The sequence below is a fragment of the Lissotriton helveticus genome, chromosome 5_1, assembly GCF_964261635.1.
Source record: "Lissotriton helveticus chromosome 5_1, aLisHel1.1, whole genome shotgun sequence".
Classification (NCBI taxonomy): Eukaryota; Metazoa; Chordata; class Amphibia; order Caudata; family Salamandridae; genus Lissotriton; species Lissotriton helveticus.
In genome coordinates this window covers 971,530,512-971,548,757 of record NC_136065.1, presented here as the reverse complement: position 1 = coordinate 971,548,757, position 18,246 = coordinate 971,530,512, and the positions used below count along the sequence as shown (strand labels likewise).

Genomic DNA, 18,246 nt, shown 5'->3' with positions numbered 1-18,246 from the left:
ATTAGTTTAATGTTAGCAATGTTTGGTAGCTATTCTTGATGTCTGTTGTAGCCATAACATGATTTGGCAAACATAAGGTTTGTATTCTTTTTGAAATTATTAAATTCCTATTCAAATTCTACATTAATCACCAAATCTCACTCCAAGGTTGGGTGATGAGATCATGCATAACATTTATTAACCAAATACAGTTCAATTACTTTACGCTTTGTTGGCTTTAACTACCACATCTAACATGGTGGTGTTGGACAAGTTTATATTTATCGTAATATTTCACCAGAGAAGCTTTCTTTTTACCATTGTTCAATTTTGCAAAATTAAAATCCAGTCTTTCCATTCCTTAAATGTCTTCTGTTAGTGAATTTGTTTAATCGTATTTGAATCCGTTTCTTTGTGAACTCCAAATTACGTCAACTGTTACTCAAATGTAAAACTGTTGTTAACTAAATGAATAATTATTTAACTGTTCAATTGATTTTTACAGCTGACATAATTTCAACAGTCGAGTTCAATTTGACTGGTGATCTTCTTGCAACTGGAGACAAAGGTGGCAGAGTTGTTATATTCCAAAGAGAGCAAGAGGTCAGTGCTTTTTTAGTTCTATATATTTAGCCTTCTTTGCATCTACCCGTTTAATCCATTTCTCCAGACCTTTACAGATTATTAAATATACAGGACATGCCTGTTTTCTTTCTCAAACTCTTCCATATGTACTCTAGTGTGACTAGTAGTCTTTGGTAGCCCAGCTAGGGATCATTCATAGATTAACACGCTCTGAAATTCTCTGAGTTTCACTTTGAGAATCGAGGTATAATTGATAATTTGGCGTCTGGGGTAAACATTCATCCTTTCGCTATGTTCACTCATAAAGGGAAAGCACTACATTTTAAAAATACTTAAAATAGCACTTTCTTGTTTTTCGGATCTGTGTGTAACCTATACCACACAGAATGGTTTTTCTCAAATTAAATATTAAATGCAAACAGAACATGTTCATGGTATTTGGCTTTTATACTGAGATGTGGATGCGCTTCTCTAGAGCTTTGACAAATTTCCTAGAATTATCAAAGCAAAAAAAAAGAAGGGCGTAATGGAGTGGCCAGTGGTGTATGACCCCTCGCATGCTGGGCCAAACAATTGTTCATAAGAAGCAAACCTGGACAAAAATATAGAGCATGTGTGAACAATGTTGCATCTGTTCAGACAACATACAGCCAAAGAACTGGTTCCCTGATCGAAAAAGCCAAACCGGGACCATCAGAGATGTGTCGAAAAGAGGGGGCCTTCTACCAGGGTCTCAGATTAAGGTCTGATGGTTTAGAGTTAAATTCCCAGCGGAAGAAAGCGCTCCCTTTTCTGCAGTCTGAGTCCGCCAGAAGTGACTGCTGGAAGAATCTGGCAGAGCAGAAAGAACACAAATGTGGAGAAGAAAAGCAAGGGACCACACACACACACAGTTTTTTTTCATTTAACTCTGAAGTGGAAGCAAAGCCACTGCTGAACCTTGTGAGGCATTCCCTTTGCACTGCCTTTCAAAGGCACCACAGCCTTTTAAAGAGGCTCTGCCCTGGGAACACCATGTGTAGGCAGTGCGAGGCCACCACGGTGGAGTACCACCCGCCCTCGCACCGCAGAAACTCTTAATTGGGCCCTGAAGGGGTAGGGGACACAATGGACCAACTGGAGGTGGAAAAGTGATTGCAACATAGGGAGGGAGATTTCGGTGGGGATCAACTAAAGAGTATGAGAGCAAGAACACTCAGGCTTAGCATTTATTACTGAAGGAAAACGTTGTTCTAGTGTAGGCAGTGGAAAGATACAAGCCACCCAGTCAGGTGGATGGTAATGAAGCTTTGTTCCAGGGGAACAGGAAAGAAACACATTAGAAGCAAGCAAATTAGATCATGAGAAAGCCAACCAATCGTAAAGCCTGTTGTAAGTATTACATAGTCCACATTGGGTCTCCCTTAATAGGCATTGAAAAACTGTTTGTAGACAAGACATATCTACTAATTGTTGTCTCAGCTGTTAGTGGTCCTTTGGTGAAATCAGATAATTTTCTCACAAAACTCTTCAACAAAAGTTTATCCTCCTTGGCTCCTTCTTGAAACGTTTCAGTGGGGGTTGGGTTGTGGGGGTGGGGGGAGTTTCTGTCAAGAGATGGAGAAGAAAAAAAGGCGAGTCCCTAAATGCGTTCTCCCCATAGGAAAACAGCGGCTAAACAGAATTACATCGAATTTGGAAGAAAGCAAGACCTTTGTGTTGCAAGTGGGTGTTTTGTGATGAAAATCAGTTTTGAGAAATGAAGGGTTCGAGGCATGGGAGCTGTAGATCACATGCTGTGCATAGCCCGCCATCTAGTGTTGGGTCTGGATGTTTGCCCAATGTTTTCTTCGAAGAAGTCTTTTCCAGTCACAAGGTAGTTGACTCCTCCTTTCGGTGATAGTGCACATGGGCATCCACTCCATTTATTAGATTGTTTTTTTCTTTCCGCCATCAGGTTCGGAAGTAAATTAATGCGATCCGGTTCAACACCATTCCTTTTATTCCCTCGGTGCGCATGACACTCACCGTTGACGGTATTGTTTCCGATCGCGTCTCCCTTGCAATCGCGTATTGTATTTACTTATTAAAACTATCTTTCGATTGGAAAGCTCGTGGAAGGCCATCAAGTCTACCCGCATCGGGCTAACTCGCAGTCGATGGAACAGACTTCCTTCAAATTCTGCCCTCGTTGTGACGCGAAATACCCACGCACCGACTCACACTAATTGCGTAACCTGTGTTTGTCTCCCGAACACAGAGAACAGGACTGCGACGCACGCCAGGCTTTCTGCTCCAAGAAGACACTTCGCAGCTGTCAGGCTTGACGTCGTGACATGCAGAGCCAGCACACAAGCTCCATTCCGGACATCTTTGGGCAACAATCGGACGAAGTGGCCATAGAGGCCAGGGGAACCGAGGGGAAGCAGGAGTGGATCCCCATCTCAGAGCTCGACTCCGACCAAGAGGAAGACATCCCACATGGAGAACGTACTGAGAGTACAGAGCCTCCCCCCTTTGTCCCAAGATCCAATTCCACATAAAAAGAAGACTCTGGTCCAACTCATGCCCTCTGTTCCCAGTCGGCACTGAGACCACACTTCCGATGCCCCATCTTCCGGCTCGGCACCGAAGCCTACTAAAAAGCCTTCCGGCTCCGAAAAGACTCACCCCAAACACAAGTCCGGCTCTGACCCACACCATTCGACAGCAAAACACACTTCGGATCCGAAGACACCAACGCCTAAGACTCTGGCACCAAAACATTTGGCATCAATACAGTCAGATGTGCCGAAATCACCTAAAAAAACCACAGTTTAGATGCTCCGATCGACAAACCGGATCCGAAACAGAAAGTTTTGTATATTCATCCAAAGACTGGACACATCAACACTAAAGTGACTTTAAAGAGAAGGACTGATACAGAATAGGAATATCACATTCCTTTGAAGAAGAGAACTGTTGGAATTGACCCTTCCCCTCTTCTATCACCTCCTTCTCATTTTCAACCAGTTTCACCTGAAAATTCACAATAACATAAACCTGACAATCTGAAAGAGACACGTTAGTATTAGATTCCTTACCTTAGAATATCCCAAGGCGTCAGACTGGATCCGGAAATTTTTGCGTAGCAGTACCCTTGCGCGTCGGTAGGCGTCATCTGCGGCTCCGCGTCCGTCGGCGCCGTGATGACGTCGTCGGAGTACTTAGACTTCGCCTCCGCGTGCTGACGTCAGTTCTTTTTTCCGCGCCAGCAGCGCAGATCTGGAAAAAGTGGTACCTTGGTCACTTTTTGACTAACTCTTTTTGATCTCCTTTTTCGAGTCTTCGACTCCGATACGGTGCCGGTAGGGATGCCTGGTTTTAAGCCCTGTGAGGATTGCGACCGGCTGATGTCGGTCACGGACCCTCACAGTCGGTGTCTCCACTGTCTTCGGGCCCTGACTTCGAAGGCTAGACGGGAGCGGTCCCGTAAGCGACTCGAACTCCGGCAGTCTGCCCCGTGCCAAGAGAGGTCCCGGTCCGGACGGAGGTCGAGGGACCAGTCGCGGGAGCGGAGCCATCATAGCTCCGGGAGTCGACATCACTCCTCAGGGTCGAAGTCGTCAGGTAAGCACAAGAAGTCGAAGAGACGTCATCGCTCTTCCGACTCCCCCCCCGACGCTCGCGTGACGCGGCCGGGGGTTCAGGTGGCACCGCCCCCGCGGCTCCGTCGGAGTCGCCGCGTCCGGCTTCATACCCTACGGTCCCTGGGCCTAACGCGACGCCGGAGGAGATTGAGCGGTTCCTCATGGCCATGAGGTCTCTCTCTCCTCCGACGGGCTCCGTGGCGCCTTCGGGCCCAGCGGTCCCGTCTGGGGGTCCTAGCGGGTCAGGGGCTCCGGCACCGCAGGGCCCCACTGGATCCGGTTCCAGATCCGGGTCGTCGCCGGTGGATTTGACGACCTCCTCGGCGCCGACCCCTCGGGTGTCACCCCCGGCGCCGTCCTCGGGCGGCGCCGTCCCCGACGCCTCCCTCGACCCGGCGCCGGTGCGGCGCCGCTTCAGACGCCGTTCGGAGAATTCGTTTTCCATGAACCGGCCCCATCCTTTCCTAACCCTGAATAGCAGGAGATGGGTGATGAGGGGAGTGGGAGGGGTCTGAGGACCCTCTGGCACATGAATGCCAGTCTCAAGAGGACTGGGCAGAGGAACTTGGGGAGGCCAGTGGTATAGACACTTCGCCTGACACTGGCTTTGTCTCGCCTCCTACCGTGGCTACGGAGGAGGGGGCAACCTATAGTGTGGTGTTGATCAGGCCGGCCAAGGCCTTGGGCCTTGAGCTCCCCGTCGCGGCCGTGAGGACTAACCTCCTCACCGAGGTCCTTAAGCCGCAGTCCTGCTCGGACGAGCCTCTGCTGCCGTTTAATGAGGCCTTAACCGACGTTCTTTTGGGCACTTGGTCCAAGCCCGCTACTGGTTCGCCCGTAGATAGGAACGTGGCCAGACGGCACCGCCCGGCCCCGGGCGACCCATGTTTTCTGTCCACCCACCCCAGAGAGCCTGGTTATCCAGGCCTCCAATTCCCAGACCGCGTTCCCGTCGGCTCCGCCGGACAGGGAATCCAAGAGGTATGAGCAGTATGGTAAAAAGATCTTCTCATCCCTTAGTCTGGGACTGCAGTCTTCCAACACCGCGTGCCTCTTGGGCCGTTACACCCACTCCCTGTGGGATACGGTTGCGGAAGTGCTGCCAGAGTTCCGTTGGAGGTACGGGCCAAACTCGGCCAAGCCCTTGTGGACGGCCGGGATGCAGCCAAATATTCTATCCGGTGTGGGCTGGATACCACCGACTCACTAGGTGGAGCGTTGGCAACGACAGTGGCGGTCAGACGTCACGCCTGGTTGAGGTCCGCCAACTTTTCGGCCGATGTCCAAAACACACTGATGGACATGCTGTTTGATGGCCGTCGCCTTTTTGGCAACAAGGCAGACCATGCGCTTGAGCGCTTTAATGACTCCAGGGCTACGGCCAAGTCCTTGGGCCTCTCGGCCCCGCGCCAGCAATCGGCTGCCTTTCATTCCTTTCGTGGCCACGGAAGGGGTGAACCCACACGTGCTGCCAGCCACGCTCCGCAGGGTAATACCCAACGCGGTGGCGGCCGTGGAAACCGCCGTGGTGGCGGTCGGGGACAACGGTGAGGTCAGTCCACACCTTCCCCCGCAGCATCTGCCTCAAAACCCTCCTAGTCCGTGCTTTCAGGCCCATGTGACGCCAGTGGGGGGCAGGGTTCGCCATCACCGGCGAACCGTCACATCGGACAGGTGGGTGCTGCAGAACGTCCGAAGGGGCTACACCTCCCCTCCGAGGCGCCTCCTCCAGCCATGCCACCGCAGAACCACCGTGTATCGGGGGATCATTTGCGACTTCTGCAGGAGGAAGTTACGGCCCTCTTGGCCAAGGGGGCCATCGAGCGCGTTCCTGGGCCAGAAGTAGGGTGTGGTTGCTACTCCCACTACTTTCTGGTACCCAAGAAGGGCAAAGGGGGCCTACGCCCTATCTTGGACCTACGGAACGTCAACGGCTTCCTCCGAAAGGAGAATTTCAAGATGCTGACACTGGCTCAGGTCCTAGCTGCCCTGGACCCAGGAGACTGGATGGTAGCGTTGGACTTGCAGGACGCTTATTTCCACATCCCCGTCCTGCTGGCCCACCGGCGCTACCTGCGGTTCACGGTTGGCCACGAGCACTTTCAGTATACCGTGCTCTCCTTCGGCCTTACCAGCGCCCCACGGGTGTTCACAAAGGTGATGGCGGTGGTCGCAGCTCATCTGCGCAGGTTAGGGGTTTCAGTCTTCCCCTACCTCGACGACTGGTTGTTGAAGGCGGGCTCGCCCCTGACAGTCGTCAGCCACCTCCAGACTACGGCAGATTTCCTGCACCAGCTGGGGTTCTCCATCAATGTGCCGAAGTCACACCTGTGCCCCTCTCAGAAGCTCCTCTTCATCGGAGCGGTTCTCGACTCGGCGCGGTTTCGGGTTTATCCATCCGAACAGCGGGTCCTGGATATTCAGACTCTGATTCCCATCTTCCAGCCGTTATCCCGGGTCTCGGTCAGGTTGACGCTGCAGCTTCTGGGGCTGATGGCCTCCTGCGTCCTACTGGTGCATCACGCCAGGTGGCGGATGCGGGCTCTGCAGTGGGACCTGAAGTTTCAGTGGGCCCAGCATCAGGGCAACCTGTCCGACCACGTCCTGATCTCGGAGGGCACTGAGAGACAGTTGCAGTGGTGACTCACGGACTGCGATTGGGTCAGCGGCAGATCCCTCTCCCTTCCCCAACCGGAGCACGTAGTTGTGACGGACGCGTCCCTCCAGGGCTGGGGAGGCCACATGGGAGAGGCGGAGATCAGAGGCCTCTGGTCTCCGGCGGAGGCCCGGCTTCACATCAACCTGTTGGAGTTACGGGCGATTCGTCTGGCACTGAAGGCATTCCTCCCCTCTCTCCGGGGGAGTGTAGTGCAGGTGTTCACGGACAACACCACCGCCATGTGGTACTGCAACAAACAGGGCGGGGTGGGGTCGTGGGCCCTTTGCCAGGAGGATCTGCGCCTCTGGCAATGGCTGGAACGCCAGGTCGTGACCCTGGTGGCTCAACACCTGGCAGGTTCTCTGAATGCCAGGACGGACGAGCTCAGCCGTCGGTGCATGATGGATCACGAATGGCGTCTGAACTCGGACGTGACGCAAGGCCTCTTTCAGCAGTGGGGAGAGCCTTGGTTAGATCTATTCGCCACCGAAGAGAACGCGCAATGTCATCAGTTCTGCGCGTTGGAATTTCCCAGGCGGCACTCGCTCGGAGACGCTTTTCGTCGTGAGTGGAGTTGCGGTCTGTTGTACGCCTTTCCGCCTATACCACTTCTGCCCAGAGTGCTGAAGATCAAGCGCAACCGGGCCCAAGTCATCCTTGTGGCTCCGGACTGGGCACGAAGGTACTGGTATCCCGAGCTACTCTGTATGTCAGTCGATCCCCCGGTTCGTCTGCCTCTTCAAGAGGACCTTCTGTCGCAGCAGCAGGGGACGGTCCTCCACCCGAACCTGTCCAGTTTCCACCTCCATGCTTGGAGATTGAGCGGCGAAGTCTGTAACGTCATTCTAGCAGCTAGGCGTCCCTCCACAAAGTCGGTATACGCCTGCAGGTGGAACGATTTGTGGCATGGTGCACAGCAAAGGCTGTGGATACTCTTGCTGCCCCTCTCTGAGGTTCTTCTCTTCCTGCTTTCTCTTGCCCAGCAGGGCTCTGCTCTGGGCACTATCAAGGGCTACCTTTCTGCCGCTTTCAGCCTTTCTGAGGCTGCCTGATCAACCTTCTTTGTTCAAGTCACCTATTGTAAATGGATTTCTAAAGGGCATCACACACACATTCCCTCCTGTTCCGTTTGTGATGCCCCAGTGGGACTTGAACCTGGTTCTCACGTTTCTGATGTGCGCTCCCTTTGAGCCACTTCACAACTGTCCTCTCCGCCTTCTTACTCTGAAGACTGCTTTCCTGGTTGCCATCACCTCTGCCAGGAGAGTGAGTGAGCTCCAGGCCCTTTCTTGTACTCCATCTTTCCTTTATGTCCATCCGGACAAAGTGGTGTTGTGCACTAAGCCATCTTTCCTGCCCAAGGTTGTCACGGCCTTCCACATCGGGCAGTCTATCACCTAGCCAACCTTCTTCCTGCCACCGCATCCCTCTAAAGAGAAAGAGCGGCTCCATCGTCTGGACCCAAAACGTGTGCTCTCATTCTACTTGGATCGCACACGCCAGTTCCGGGTGGATGACCAACTCTGTAGCTTACGTGGGCGCTAAGAAGGGGAAAGCGGTGCACAAGAGGACCATCTCCCGGTGGATCATCTTGTGTATCCAGGCATGTTACTCCTTGGCTAAAAAGGAGCCCCCTGTTGGATTGCGGGCTCATTCTACCCGAGCCACGGCGACTACAACTGCCCTGGGCCGGGGAGTGCCCTTACAAGACATCTGTCAGGCAGCTACGTGGGCATCGCTGCACACGTTTGCACAACTCTGCCTGGACAGCCAAGTCCAGAGGGATGGCTTCTTTGGCCGTTCTGTCCTCCCGGAGTTTCTGGTGTGATTATTGGTTCGCAGACCCACCACCAGGGTTGGTATTGCTGGGGTATCTATTCTAAGGTAAGGAATCTAATACTAACGTGTCTCTTTCAGATGCACAAGTTACTACTTGTGTAACGATATATCTGTAAGAGACATTAGTTAGTATTAGATTCCTTACCGACTCACCCATCCTCCCCGTTCTGCGAACCGATATCTAGGGTTAGGGTTACCCCCTTTGAGGGCCCTAGTTTCAATGGCACCAGTGTTGGTTTTGCAGCGTGAATCTTTCTGGATTCACTATGCTGTGCATTATTCCGCGGTCTTGTGGATGGGGTCCGGATTCGTAGTCTTTTCTTTTTTTTTTTTTTTTTTTTTTTTTTCTTAGTCGGCGTCACACCCCCTTGGGTGTATTTCCGGTGACGTCGGCATGCTTCCTGCGGAAGCTCCCACTCTTGGGCGCAATCTTCAGATTCTTTTTTTCCGCGGTCGGGTCTGGATCGTTCCCGTTTGGGGTCCAGACATTTTTGGAGAAAGAAGCAAGAAAATACAGAAAAGACGAGGAGAAGTCATCTGAAGACTCCAGGGGACTTCATCGACGAGAAACCAGCAAGGATAAGGCGTTTTCCATCGAGATCTTCGACGACCGTCGACGAACACGCGACCAGAGAGGCCCTGGACGCTCGAGGATGGACAACACGCCGTTCAAGTTCTGCCGTAACTGCCACCACAAGTACGCGCAGAAGGACCAGCACCCGGTATGCAACCTTTGCCTACCGGTGGACCCGAAAGCGGAGACTGCAACGCCTATTCCGCCTTCACCCCGAAGACCCTTCGTGTGAGAGAGAGGCAGAGGGTAGCACACGCCGCCCTGCAGGGGAAGGCCCCGACTCCGTCACTCTACGAGCTGGGGATGTCCTCCAAGGAAGAAGACAACGCTGCCGCCGAAGACGACAGCTACACGGTCGTAGAGACCGATTACACGAAGACTTCTGACAAGGTAAAAGACTCTGCGGCCCCCAAGAACCCGAGAGACTCTGAGTCTAGAAAGATCGAGGGCAAGACCCCGAAAGCGCCGACGCCAAAAAAGGCGGCGTCCGCGACTACTCCCAGGCCCAGCGGATCCTCCGAGAAGGAGTCCCCGGCGCCGAGAGCTGCTGATCAGCACAAAACGTCGAAAATCGTCCCCGAAAAGGATCGATCGACGCCGAGGGAGAAAGACCCAAAACTGACGACGACCAGAGAACCGAAATCCGGTTCGACGTCGAAAACTTCGACTCCGAGAGGCACGGCGACGAGCCTTCCGCCGAAGAGAGCGGCCGACCCATCCGACGCGGAACACGCGGCCGAGATGGAAAAGAAGAGAAGGCGCCTCGAGGCAGAAATGGAGAACATCATGCAGCGGAAGAAAGATTTCGACGCAAAGATGAAAGCCTTCACGATCCCTCACAAGACCAAGCCACCGGTGATGGAGCCGGTCGAGGAGGAAGAGGAGATCGCCGAAGTCACCGAGGAACAAGACCAGGACGTCGAGGTGATCGACGACCAGGAGGAGTACGAGAACCCCTACGATAGTTACAACTATGGGGAGGAGGAGGAGGGCAGGACAGACACCGAGTCGGCACCCTCGGACCTTCAGGAGGTAGATTACATCGATGTCGACACCGACAGCCCGGAGGAGGTGGTCGACACCTACCCCTCGAGGCCCTCGCCGCCGGACGACATCGGGGCCTACAACTCGGTGATACAATCTGCCGCAGCAGCTTTCAAGCTCAAGCTCGACGAAGAGAAGCAGAAAGCAGACTTCCTTCTAGAAACATTGCTCCCAACACAAACGAGGAGCCAGTTCCTTCCAATGCTCGAGAGCGTCTTGGCTCAGGGGAAGGAAGCTTTCAGGGAGCCCGCAACATGCAAGGCAGTAACTCCCAGAACTGAGAAAAAGTACAAGCATGCCACAAAGGACCCGGCCTACATTCAGGGCACGGTCTCCGCAGACTCCATTATCACGGCCACAGCAAGGAGGAGGGCTAACGTACCCACTACCTCGGGGCCACCACCGGATAAGGAGAGCAAAAGGATGGATCTGGTGGGCAGAAGGATCGAACGGAATGCCGCGACCCACTGGCGCATGGCTAATTCCAACGCCCTGATAAACAGGCACATGTACCAAATCATGGAGGGACTAGGGCAGTTGGTGAAGGACTTGCCCCAGGATGCCAGGCAGAAAGCCGAAAAGCTGGTTGAAGAGGGAAAGAATGCGGCAAATTCTTGCCTTAAGACGGCCCTGGATGGGGCAGACACCGCCAGCAGGCTCATGATGATGGGCGTCACGGAAAGGAGGCACGCCTGGCTCAGAATATCCGGTTTCAAACCGGAAGTGCAACACAGTATCCTGAACACACCGTTCAACGGCAGCACGCTTTTCGGACCAACAGTGGATGAACAGCTCAGCCAACTGAAGAAGGATAACGAAACAGCAAGATCCATGGGAGCATTGCAGTTCAGAGGGAACAAGAGGGGCACCCCGTCACGGAGGCCCGGCGGGAGAGGCGGAAACCAGCCAGGTACATCACACCAGGCTTTCCAGCAAACGCACCAGGCAGACTCGCAGAGTCAGCAGGGTCATCAGAAGCAGCCCTGGCAGTACCAACAAAGAGGCCAGTCCTTTCGAGGGAGAAATGGACGGGGACAAAATAGAAGAGGGGGCCAGCAGCCCACCTCCAAGTGACTTCAAAAAACTCCGTGTGCCCGCCCGCAAAAAAGACCCCAGGGGGCAGCACGTACAGATGGGTCAAGACAAACTAGACACCTACGACCACAGGACACCAGTGGGAGGAAGATTAAGATTCCACCTCCAAGAGTGGAGAGAAATCACATCCGACAAATGGATCCTCAACATTATCCAATTCGGATACTGCATAGAGTTGGAGGCGAGGCCAACAAGCAGAAAACCAAAAAGAAAGCCACTAGCAAGCAAGCAGCTGCAGTGCCTTCAGGAAGAAGCAAGAGAACTCCTGCAGAAGCAGGCCATAGAATGGGTACCCTTCAAGGAAAGAAACACAGGAGTATACTCAACGTACTTCCTGGTACCAAAAGTAGACGAGACAATGAGACCCATTCTCGATTTACGGTTCGTGAACAAATTCATAAGAACGCAAAAATTCAAAATTACCTCCCTGCAAGAGGTGCTCCCACAGTTGCAGATCGGGGACTTCATGGTCACTATAGACCTCAAAGACGCATACCTGCACATCCCAATGAACAGAAAGCACAAGCACATGCTCAGGTTCACCGTCGGAGAAAGCCACTACCAGTTCACGACACTGGCCTTCGGTCTAAAATCGGCACCAAGAGTTTTCACAAAGTGCCTAACAGCAGTCGCAGCGCACCTAAGAAGGCAGGGAATACACGTATACCCTTACCTGGACGACTGGCTGGTGAAAGCAAACTCATACCAGAAATGCAAGCTGCACGCACATACAGTGACCAGCACGCTCATAAACCTGGGGTTCTCCATCCATTGGAAGAAATCATCAATGGAGCCGGGACAAGTGAAGATCTTCCTGGGAGCACAGATCGACACCTTACAGGGCAAGGTGTTCCCCAGCGAGAAGAGGGCGAGGGCGCTGGTGAAGGAAACTCGCCTCTACCGGAAGGGACAAGCTCGGACAGTGAGGACTGCGAGCAAGATCATGGGGATGATGGCATCATGCATCCACCTGGTACCGAATGTACGACTCCACATGAGACCCATTCAAGAATGGCTACAGGAGCAATGGTCACAAGCTACAGGCAGTTGGGAGGATCTAGTGGTTGTAACGCACGCAGTGCAGAAGGAGATGACATGGTGGACCATGGAGAACATAGCAAAGGGAAAGCCTCTAACGCCCCCAACGCCAACAGTGACCATCACCACAGACGCATCCCTGAAGGGATGGGGCGCTCACATGGAGGAGCTCAAGGTGAGGGGACTGTGGACACCGACGGATGCCACAAAGCACATCAATTACTTAGAATTGAAGACGATCTTCCTTGCACTGAAAGCCTTCCAAACAAGACTGTACAAGCACAAGGTGTTGATACAAACAGACAACACCACTGCGATGTTCTACATCAACAAGCAGGGGGGCACCCAGTCGGCCCCGCTTTCAACGCTAGCGCAGGAGATATGGAGATGGGCCATCCCTCTCAAGATAGACCTGCTGGCCATACACCTGCCAGGGAAGGACAACATACAAGCAGATTGGCTCAGCAGGCAGACATCGGCATCCCACGAGTGGGAGCTCAATGCTCAGGAGACAAGGCGCCTATTCGACAGATGGGGAACTCCATCGGTGGACCTGTTTGCCACACGCCAGAATGCAAAATGCCGAAACTTCGCATCCAGGCAGCCCGAGGAAGGGTCACTAGGGAATGCCCTATGGATAGATTGGTCAAGGACATTTGCCTACGCCTTTCCCCCGATACCACTGATGCACAGAGTACTGAGCAAGTGCAGAGCGAGCAACATGACACTGATACTGGTCGCACCACAGTGGGCGAGGCAGACATGGTACTCGCAGATCATGGAGATGACACAGTGTGCACACCACAGATTCAGCAGGCGGAAAGACTTACTCTCCATGCAGAACGGAGAGGTGCTACACCCAGAGCCAGAGAGCATGAGCCTAGTAGCGTGGCTCCTGAGGACATAGAGTTCGCACATTTAAGATTGCCAGAAAGTACACTGAAGGTCCTGCGGGAGGCAAGAAGGCCTAGCACTCGGAAGTGCTATGTGGCAAAATGGAAGAGGTTCACAATATGGTGTAGACAAGAAAGACTTCACAATAAAATGAAGAAGGATTCCACAGTGCTAAAGTACCTGACGCACTTGCTAGAGAAGAACCTTAGCTCATCCTCCTTGAGGGTTCACTTAGCAGCGATAGTCGCCTACACAAGGGGTGAAACTTGCAGGAGTTTCTTCACGTCACAGGTGGTGAAGAGATTCCTAAAAGGGGCGAAAAGGATCGCACCGCCCAAGCGGGTGCCGCCACCGGCATGGAACTTGAACATAGTCCTAACGGAACTCATGAAAGGGCCCTTTGAACCGCTCCACAAGGCGTCCTTAAAGATGCTAACTATGAAAACAGCTTTCCTGGTTGCAATAACGTCCCTACGCAGAGTAAGCGAGCTTCAGGCTCTGACGCTACAAGAACCCTACATACAAATACACAATGACAGGGTTGTGATGAGGACTGACCCAAACTTCATGCCGAAGGTGGTATCTAAATTTCACATGAACCAGTCTATACAGATACCGAGTTTTTTCCAAAAACCAACAACTGCGGCAGAGCGAGCTCTGCACACCCTGGACGCCAGAAGGGCAGTCATGCACTACATCGAAAGGACGAAGGGACACAGGAAGACAACTCAGTTCTTTGTGTCATTCGCCAACAGTTACATGGGAAAAGCAGTAACCAAAAAGACCATTGCACGATGGATCGCACAGACAATCCAACTCTGCCACAAGCGGGCAGGACAAGAGCTAGCAGAGGGGACACGTGCCCACTCCACTAGGAAAAAGGGTGCTACAATAGCCTTCCTGGCTAACACACCCATACAAGACATATGCCTGGCGGCAACATGGGCTTCGGTGCACACGTTCACGAAGCACTACTGTGTGGACATACAGATGAACAAGGAAGCTCAAGTTGGACAGAAGGTGCTACAGCACATATTCAATACCCAACGCTCATCTTCCACCCAACCGCCACAGAAATGAGAAACCGCTACAAAATCTATGCACAGCATAGTGAATCCAGAAAGATTCACGCTGCAAAACGAATAGTTTTCTTACCTGTCGGTGTAGTTTTGCAGCTTGAAGATCTTTCTGGATTCACTAGCGAACCCACCCACCTCCGCCAGAAAGATGAGGCTGGAGAGAGAAGAGGTGGTTAACAAAAGAAAGGATATTTAAAAAGTACAAAGCGGTAAAATACCAACTAATTAGAACATTGCCATTACTTCGGAAACGAAAGAAACACGGAAAAAAAGAACCCGAAGATGGCGCCCAAGAGTGGGAGCTTCCGCAGGAAGCATGCCGACGTCACCGGAAATACACCCAAGGGGGTGTGACGCTGACGCCCACCTGGGCTAAGAAAAGAAAAAAAAAAAGACTACGAATCCGGACCCAACCACAAGACCGCGGAATAATGCACAGCATAGTGAATCCAGAAATATCTTCAAGCTGCAAAACTACACCGACAGGTAAGAAAACTATTCGTTTTTAACATGGCTCAGCGCTTCTGGCGCGGAAAAGCTGTGTCTAAGAACTGACATCAGCACGCTGAGGCGGCGTCTATGTACTCCGACGACGTCATCACGGCGCCGACGACGGACGCGGAGCCGCAGACGACGCCTACCGACGCGCAAGGGTACTGCTACGCAAAAAATTCCGGATCCAGTCTGACACCTGGGGATATTCTAAGGTAAGGAATCTAATACTAACTAATGTCTCTTACAGATATATCGTTACACAAGTAGTAACTTGTGCACCAGGATGAGTGGGATGGCAATGGTGATGATGATCAGCCACTACAAGACCCATGGGACGATTACAACATCAATTCGCCCACAGGCAATGATCCTGACCTGTACCCTAACAAGCCTTCTCCACCAGATGACAGTGTAGGCTACATTGAATTGTTGGGTAGAGCTGTCAACTACCATGGGGTGCAGCTCCATAGAAGAGGATTTCCTCTTTAAAACCCTTAGTAGCAAGCATAAGTCATCACACACACTACCCATGCTCAAAGGGATGATCAGGCATGTAGATGACCTCTTCAACGACCCTGCCAAGGCTCGTATTCTTACCTCCAGGGTAGATAAGAAATACAAGCCTGCACCATTGGACCCAGTATATATAAGGGGTCAATTACCATTAGACCCCATGGTTGTGTCCAATGCAAGGAAAAAAGACAACTCCCAAACTACAAGAGATGCTCCACCCCCATATTAAGAATCCAAACTTATTGATGCTTCGGGGAAAGGGGTGGCCTCTCATTCAGCAAACTTCTGGCGTATCTCTAACACTCAGGCGCTGCTAGCACTATACGACCGTGTGCACTGGGACGAGATGGAACAATTAATCCAATGTTTGCCCCTGGAACATAGGTCTAAAGCACAAGACCTGGTGCATGAAGGACAACTTATTTCTAACCACACAATCAGATATGCTCCCTAGATGCTGCAGACACTGCTGCTAGAGCAGTAAACACCAGCGTCATTTTAAGGAGACCTGCCTGGCTCCGCATACCTGGGTTCAAACCCGAAGTTCAACCCTCCATATAGAATACACCCTTTGATAAGGAACACCTATTTTGCCCAGTCGTAGATTCTTAACTAGAAAAGATGAAGAAAGACACTGAAGTAGGCAAAACCATGGGAGCCCTTCAGTCAACACAAAGCTGTGGTTCCTTTTGGCGCTCTTTCTACCGCGGAGGCTCCAAAAATACCTCCTCGGACACCACCTCCACCTACAAGGGCAATAACCAACCCTCTCCCTCTAGTGGTTACAGAGGTAACAAAGGAAGGGTAGGGGTTCAAACACACACACCAACCCCTCCAATACAAAACTGTGACTTGCCTACACTTCCCGCCGACCACATAACACCTGTCTGGGAAGTCTTTCAGATGTTCTACCATTCTGGAAGTCAATAACAAGACAATTGGGTACTACAAATTATCTCTTCTGTTACTGCCTGGAGTTCATCAACACTCCTCCAAACATTCCACTAAAGAAACACAAACTTTCACCAGATCACCTACACCTCCTCAAACAAGAGGTGCAGTCTCTCCTTCTGAAAGGGGCTATAGAGTCCGTACCACCACATCATCACGGGTCGGGCGTGTACTCTTTTTACTTCCCAATACCCAAAAAAGATGGTTCTCTCAAACCAATATTACATCTCAGAGAACTCAATCTTTACATTCAGTCAGATCATTTCCACTTGGTAACACTTCAACAAGTACTACCTCTTCTACAGAAAGGTGACTTTCTGTCTACTCTAGATTTAAGACGCCTGTTTTCATATTCCAATCCACCCCACTCATCGCAAATTCCTCATGTTTGTGGTAGAGGGTCAACACTTCCAGTTCAAGGTACTCCAGTTCGGAGTCACCACTGCTCCCAGAGTCTTCACAAAGTGTTTGGCGGTAGTAGCTGCTCACCTGAGAAGACAGAGCATCCGTGTCTTCCCATTCTTGGACGACTGGCTCATCAAAGCCAGTATGTACCAGCCATGTCTTCAGCACACTTTCAGAACAATTCAGTTACTACATCAAATAAGGTTCACAATCCATGTGATAAAAACACATCTCCAACCACTCAATACTCAAGACTACTTAAGAGCCACGCTAGATACTCAAAAACCTCTGGCGTTTTCAGGCACAGCCAGAATTCGCAGTATTCAGGCTTTAGTTCTCCAGTTTTAACCCAATTATTGGCTTCCAGCTCTGTATTATATGCAACTACTGGGAATTATGGCATCTTTCATCATACAGAAACAGGGGGGGGGGGGGACACTCTTTCCAACTGTTCCACTTAGCCCTTCACCACAAACGTTATCTCCTAGCTGAACGCCTCCCAGGAGTAAACCACCAAATCCAGATCTCCTCAGCAGGCAGCAAATACACAAATGGAAACTTCACCCTCTTGTTCCCATCCCATACTTTCAAAGTCGGGTAGTCCCTCATAATAGACCTGTTCACCACACACCAAAATGCAAAGTGCTGAAGCTTCACCTCCAGGTACCCACACCCGCAATCCAAGGGCAATGCACTGTGGATGAACTGGTCAGGGATATTTGACTACGCTTTTCCGCCTCTCCCACTTATTCCATTAGTGGTTCAGAAGCTCAGGCAAACATCTCTCACACTAATCCTGGTAGCTCCCACATGGGCACATCAACCTTGGTTCACAACCCTGTTGGAGCTCTCTCTGGTTCTGCATCAAAAGCTATGTTTAACCCCCAGTCTCCTCACACAGAGCCATGGAGAAATCAGACACCAAGATCCCAAGCAGCTTAACCTCGCTATCTGGCTCCTGAAGTCTTAGAGTTTGGATACTTGAACATTCCACCAAAATGTATCACTATCATTAAGGAGGCTGGCAGGCCTTCTTTAAGAGACTGGTATGCAGCTAAGTGGAAGCGATTTGTTATTTATTGTGGTAACCGTCATGTCAACCCTCTTGATGCATCCTTACAAAACATCATCTTCTACACTTGCAACAGTCAACGTTGGCTTACACCTCCATTAGACTACACCTGGTGGCAATAGCTACATATCTACAAAATAGACAGCATTTGTCGTTGTTTAGAGTACCCATGATCAAAGCTTTCATGAAAGGGCTAAAAAGAGTAATTCCACCAAGACTCCCACCTGTTCCAGGTTGGAATCTTAACATAGTCCTCACAAGATGAATGGGCCCACCTTTTAAGCCCATGCACAAATGTGAACCAAAGTTCCTCTCTTGGAAAACCACTTTCCTCATTGCAATCACTTCATTAAGGAGAGTGAGTGAACTACAGGCATTAAACATACAAAACCTTTTTTCCACCTACACAGAGACAA

The 18,246-nt window shown here is 51.4% G+C and overlaps 1 protein-coding gene across 2 annotated transcripts in view; it reads left to right on the top strand.

The window, feature by feature from the left end:
- PPP2R2D (protein phosphatase 2 regulatory subunit Bdelta) overlaps window positions 1–18,246 on the top strand; it is a 275,842-nt gene that overhangs the window by 115,837 nt on the left and 141,759 nt on the right. For both annotated transcript variants that reach the window (XM_078643482.1, XM_078643483.1), the window contains one exon: window positions 485–582. In XM_078643482.1, the coding sequence (XP_078499608.1) occupies window positions 485–582 (98 nt within the window). The remainder of the gene's footprint in view (window positions 1–484; window positions 583–18,246) is intronic.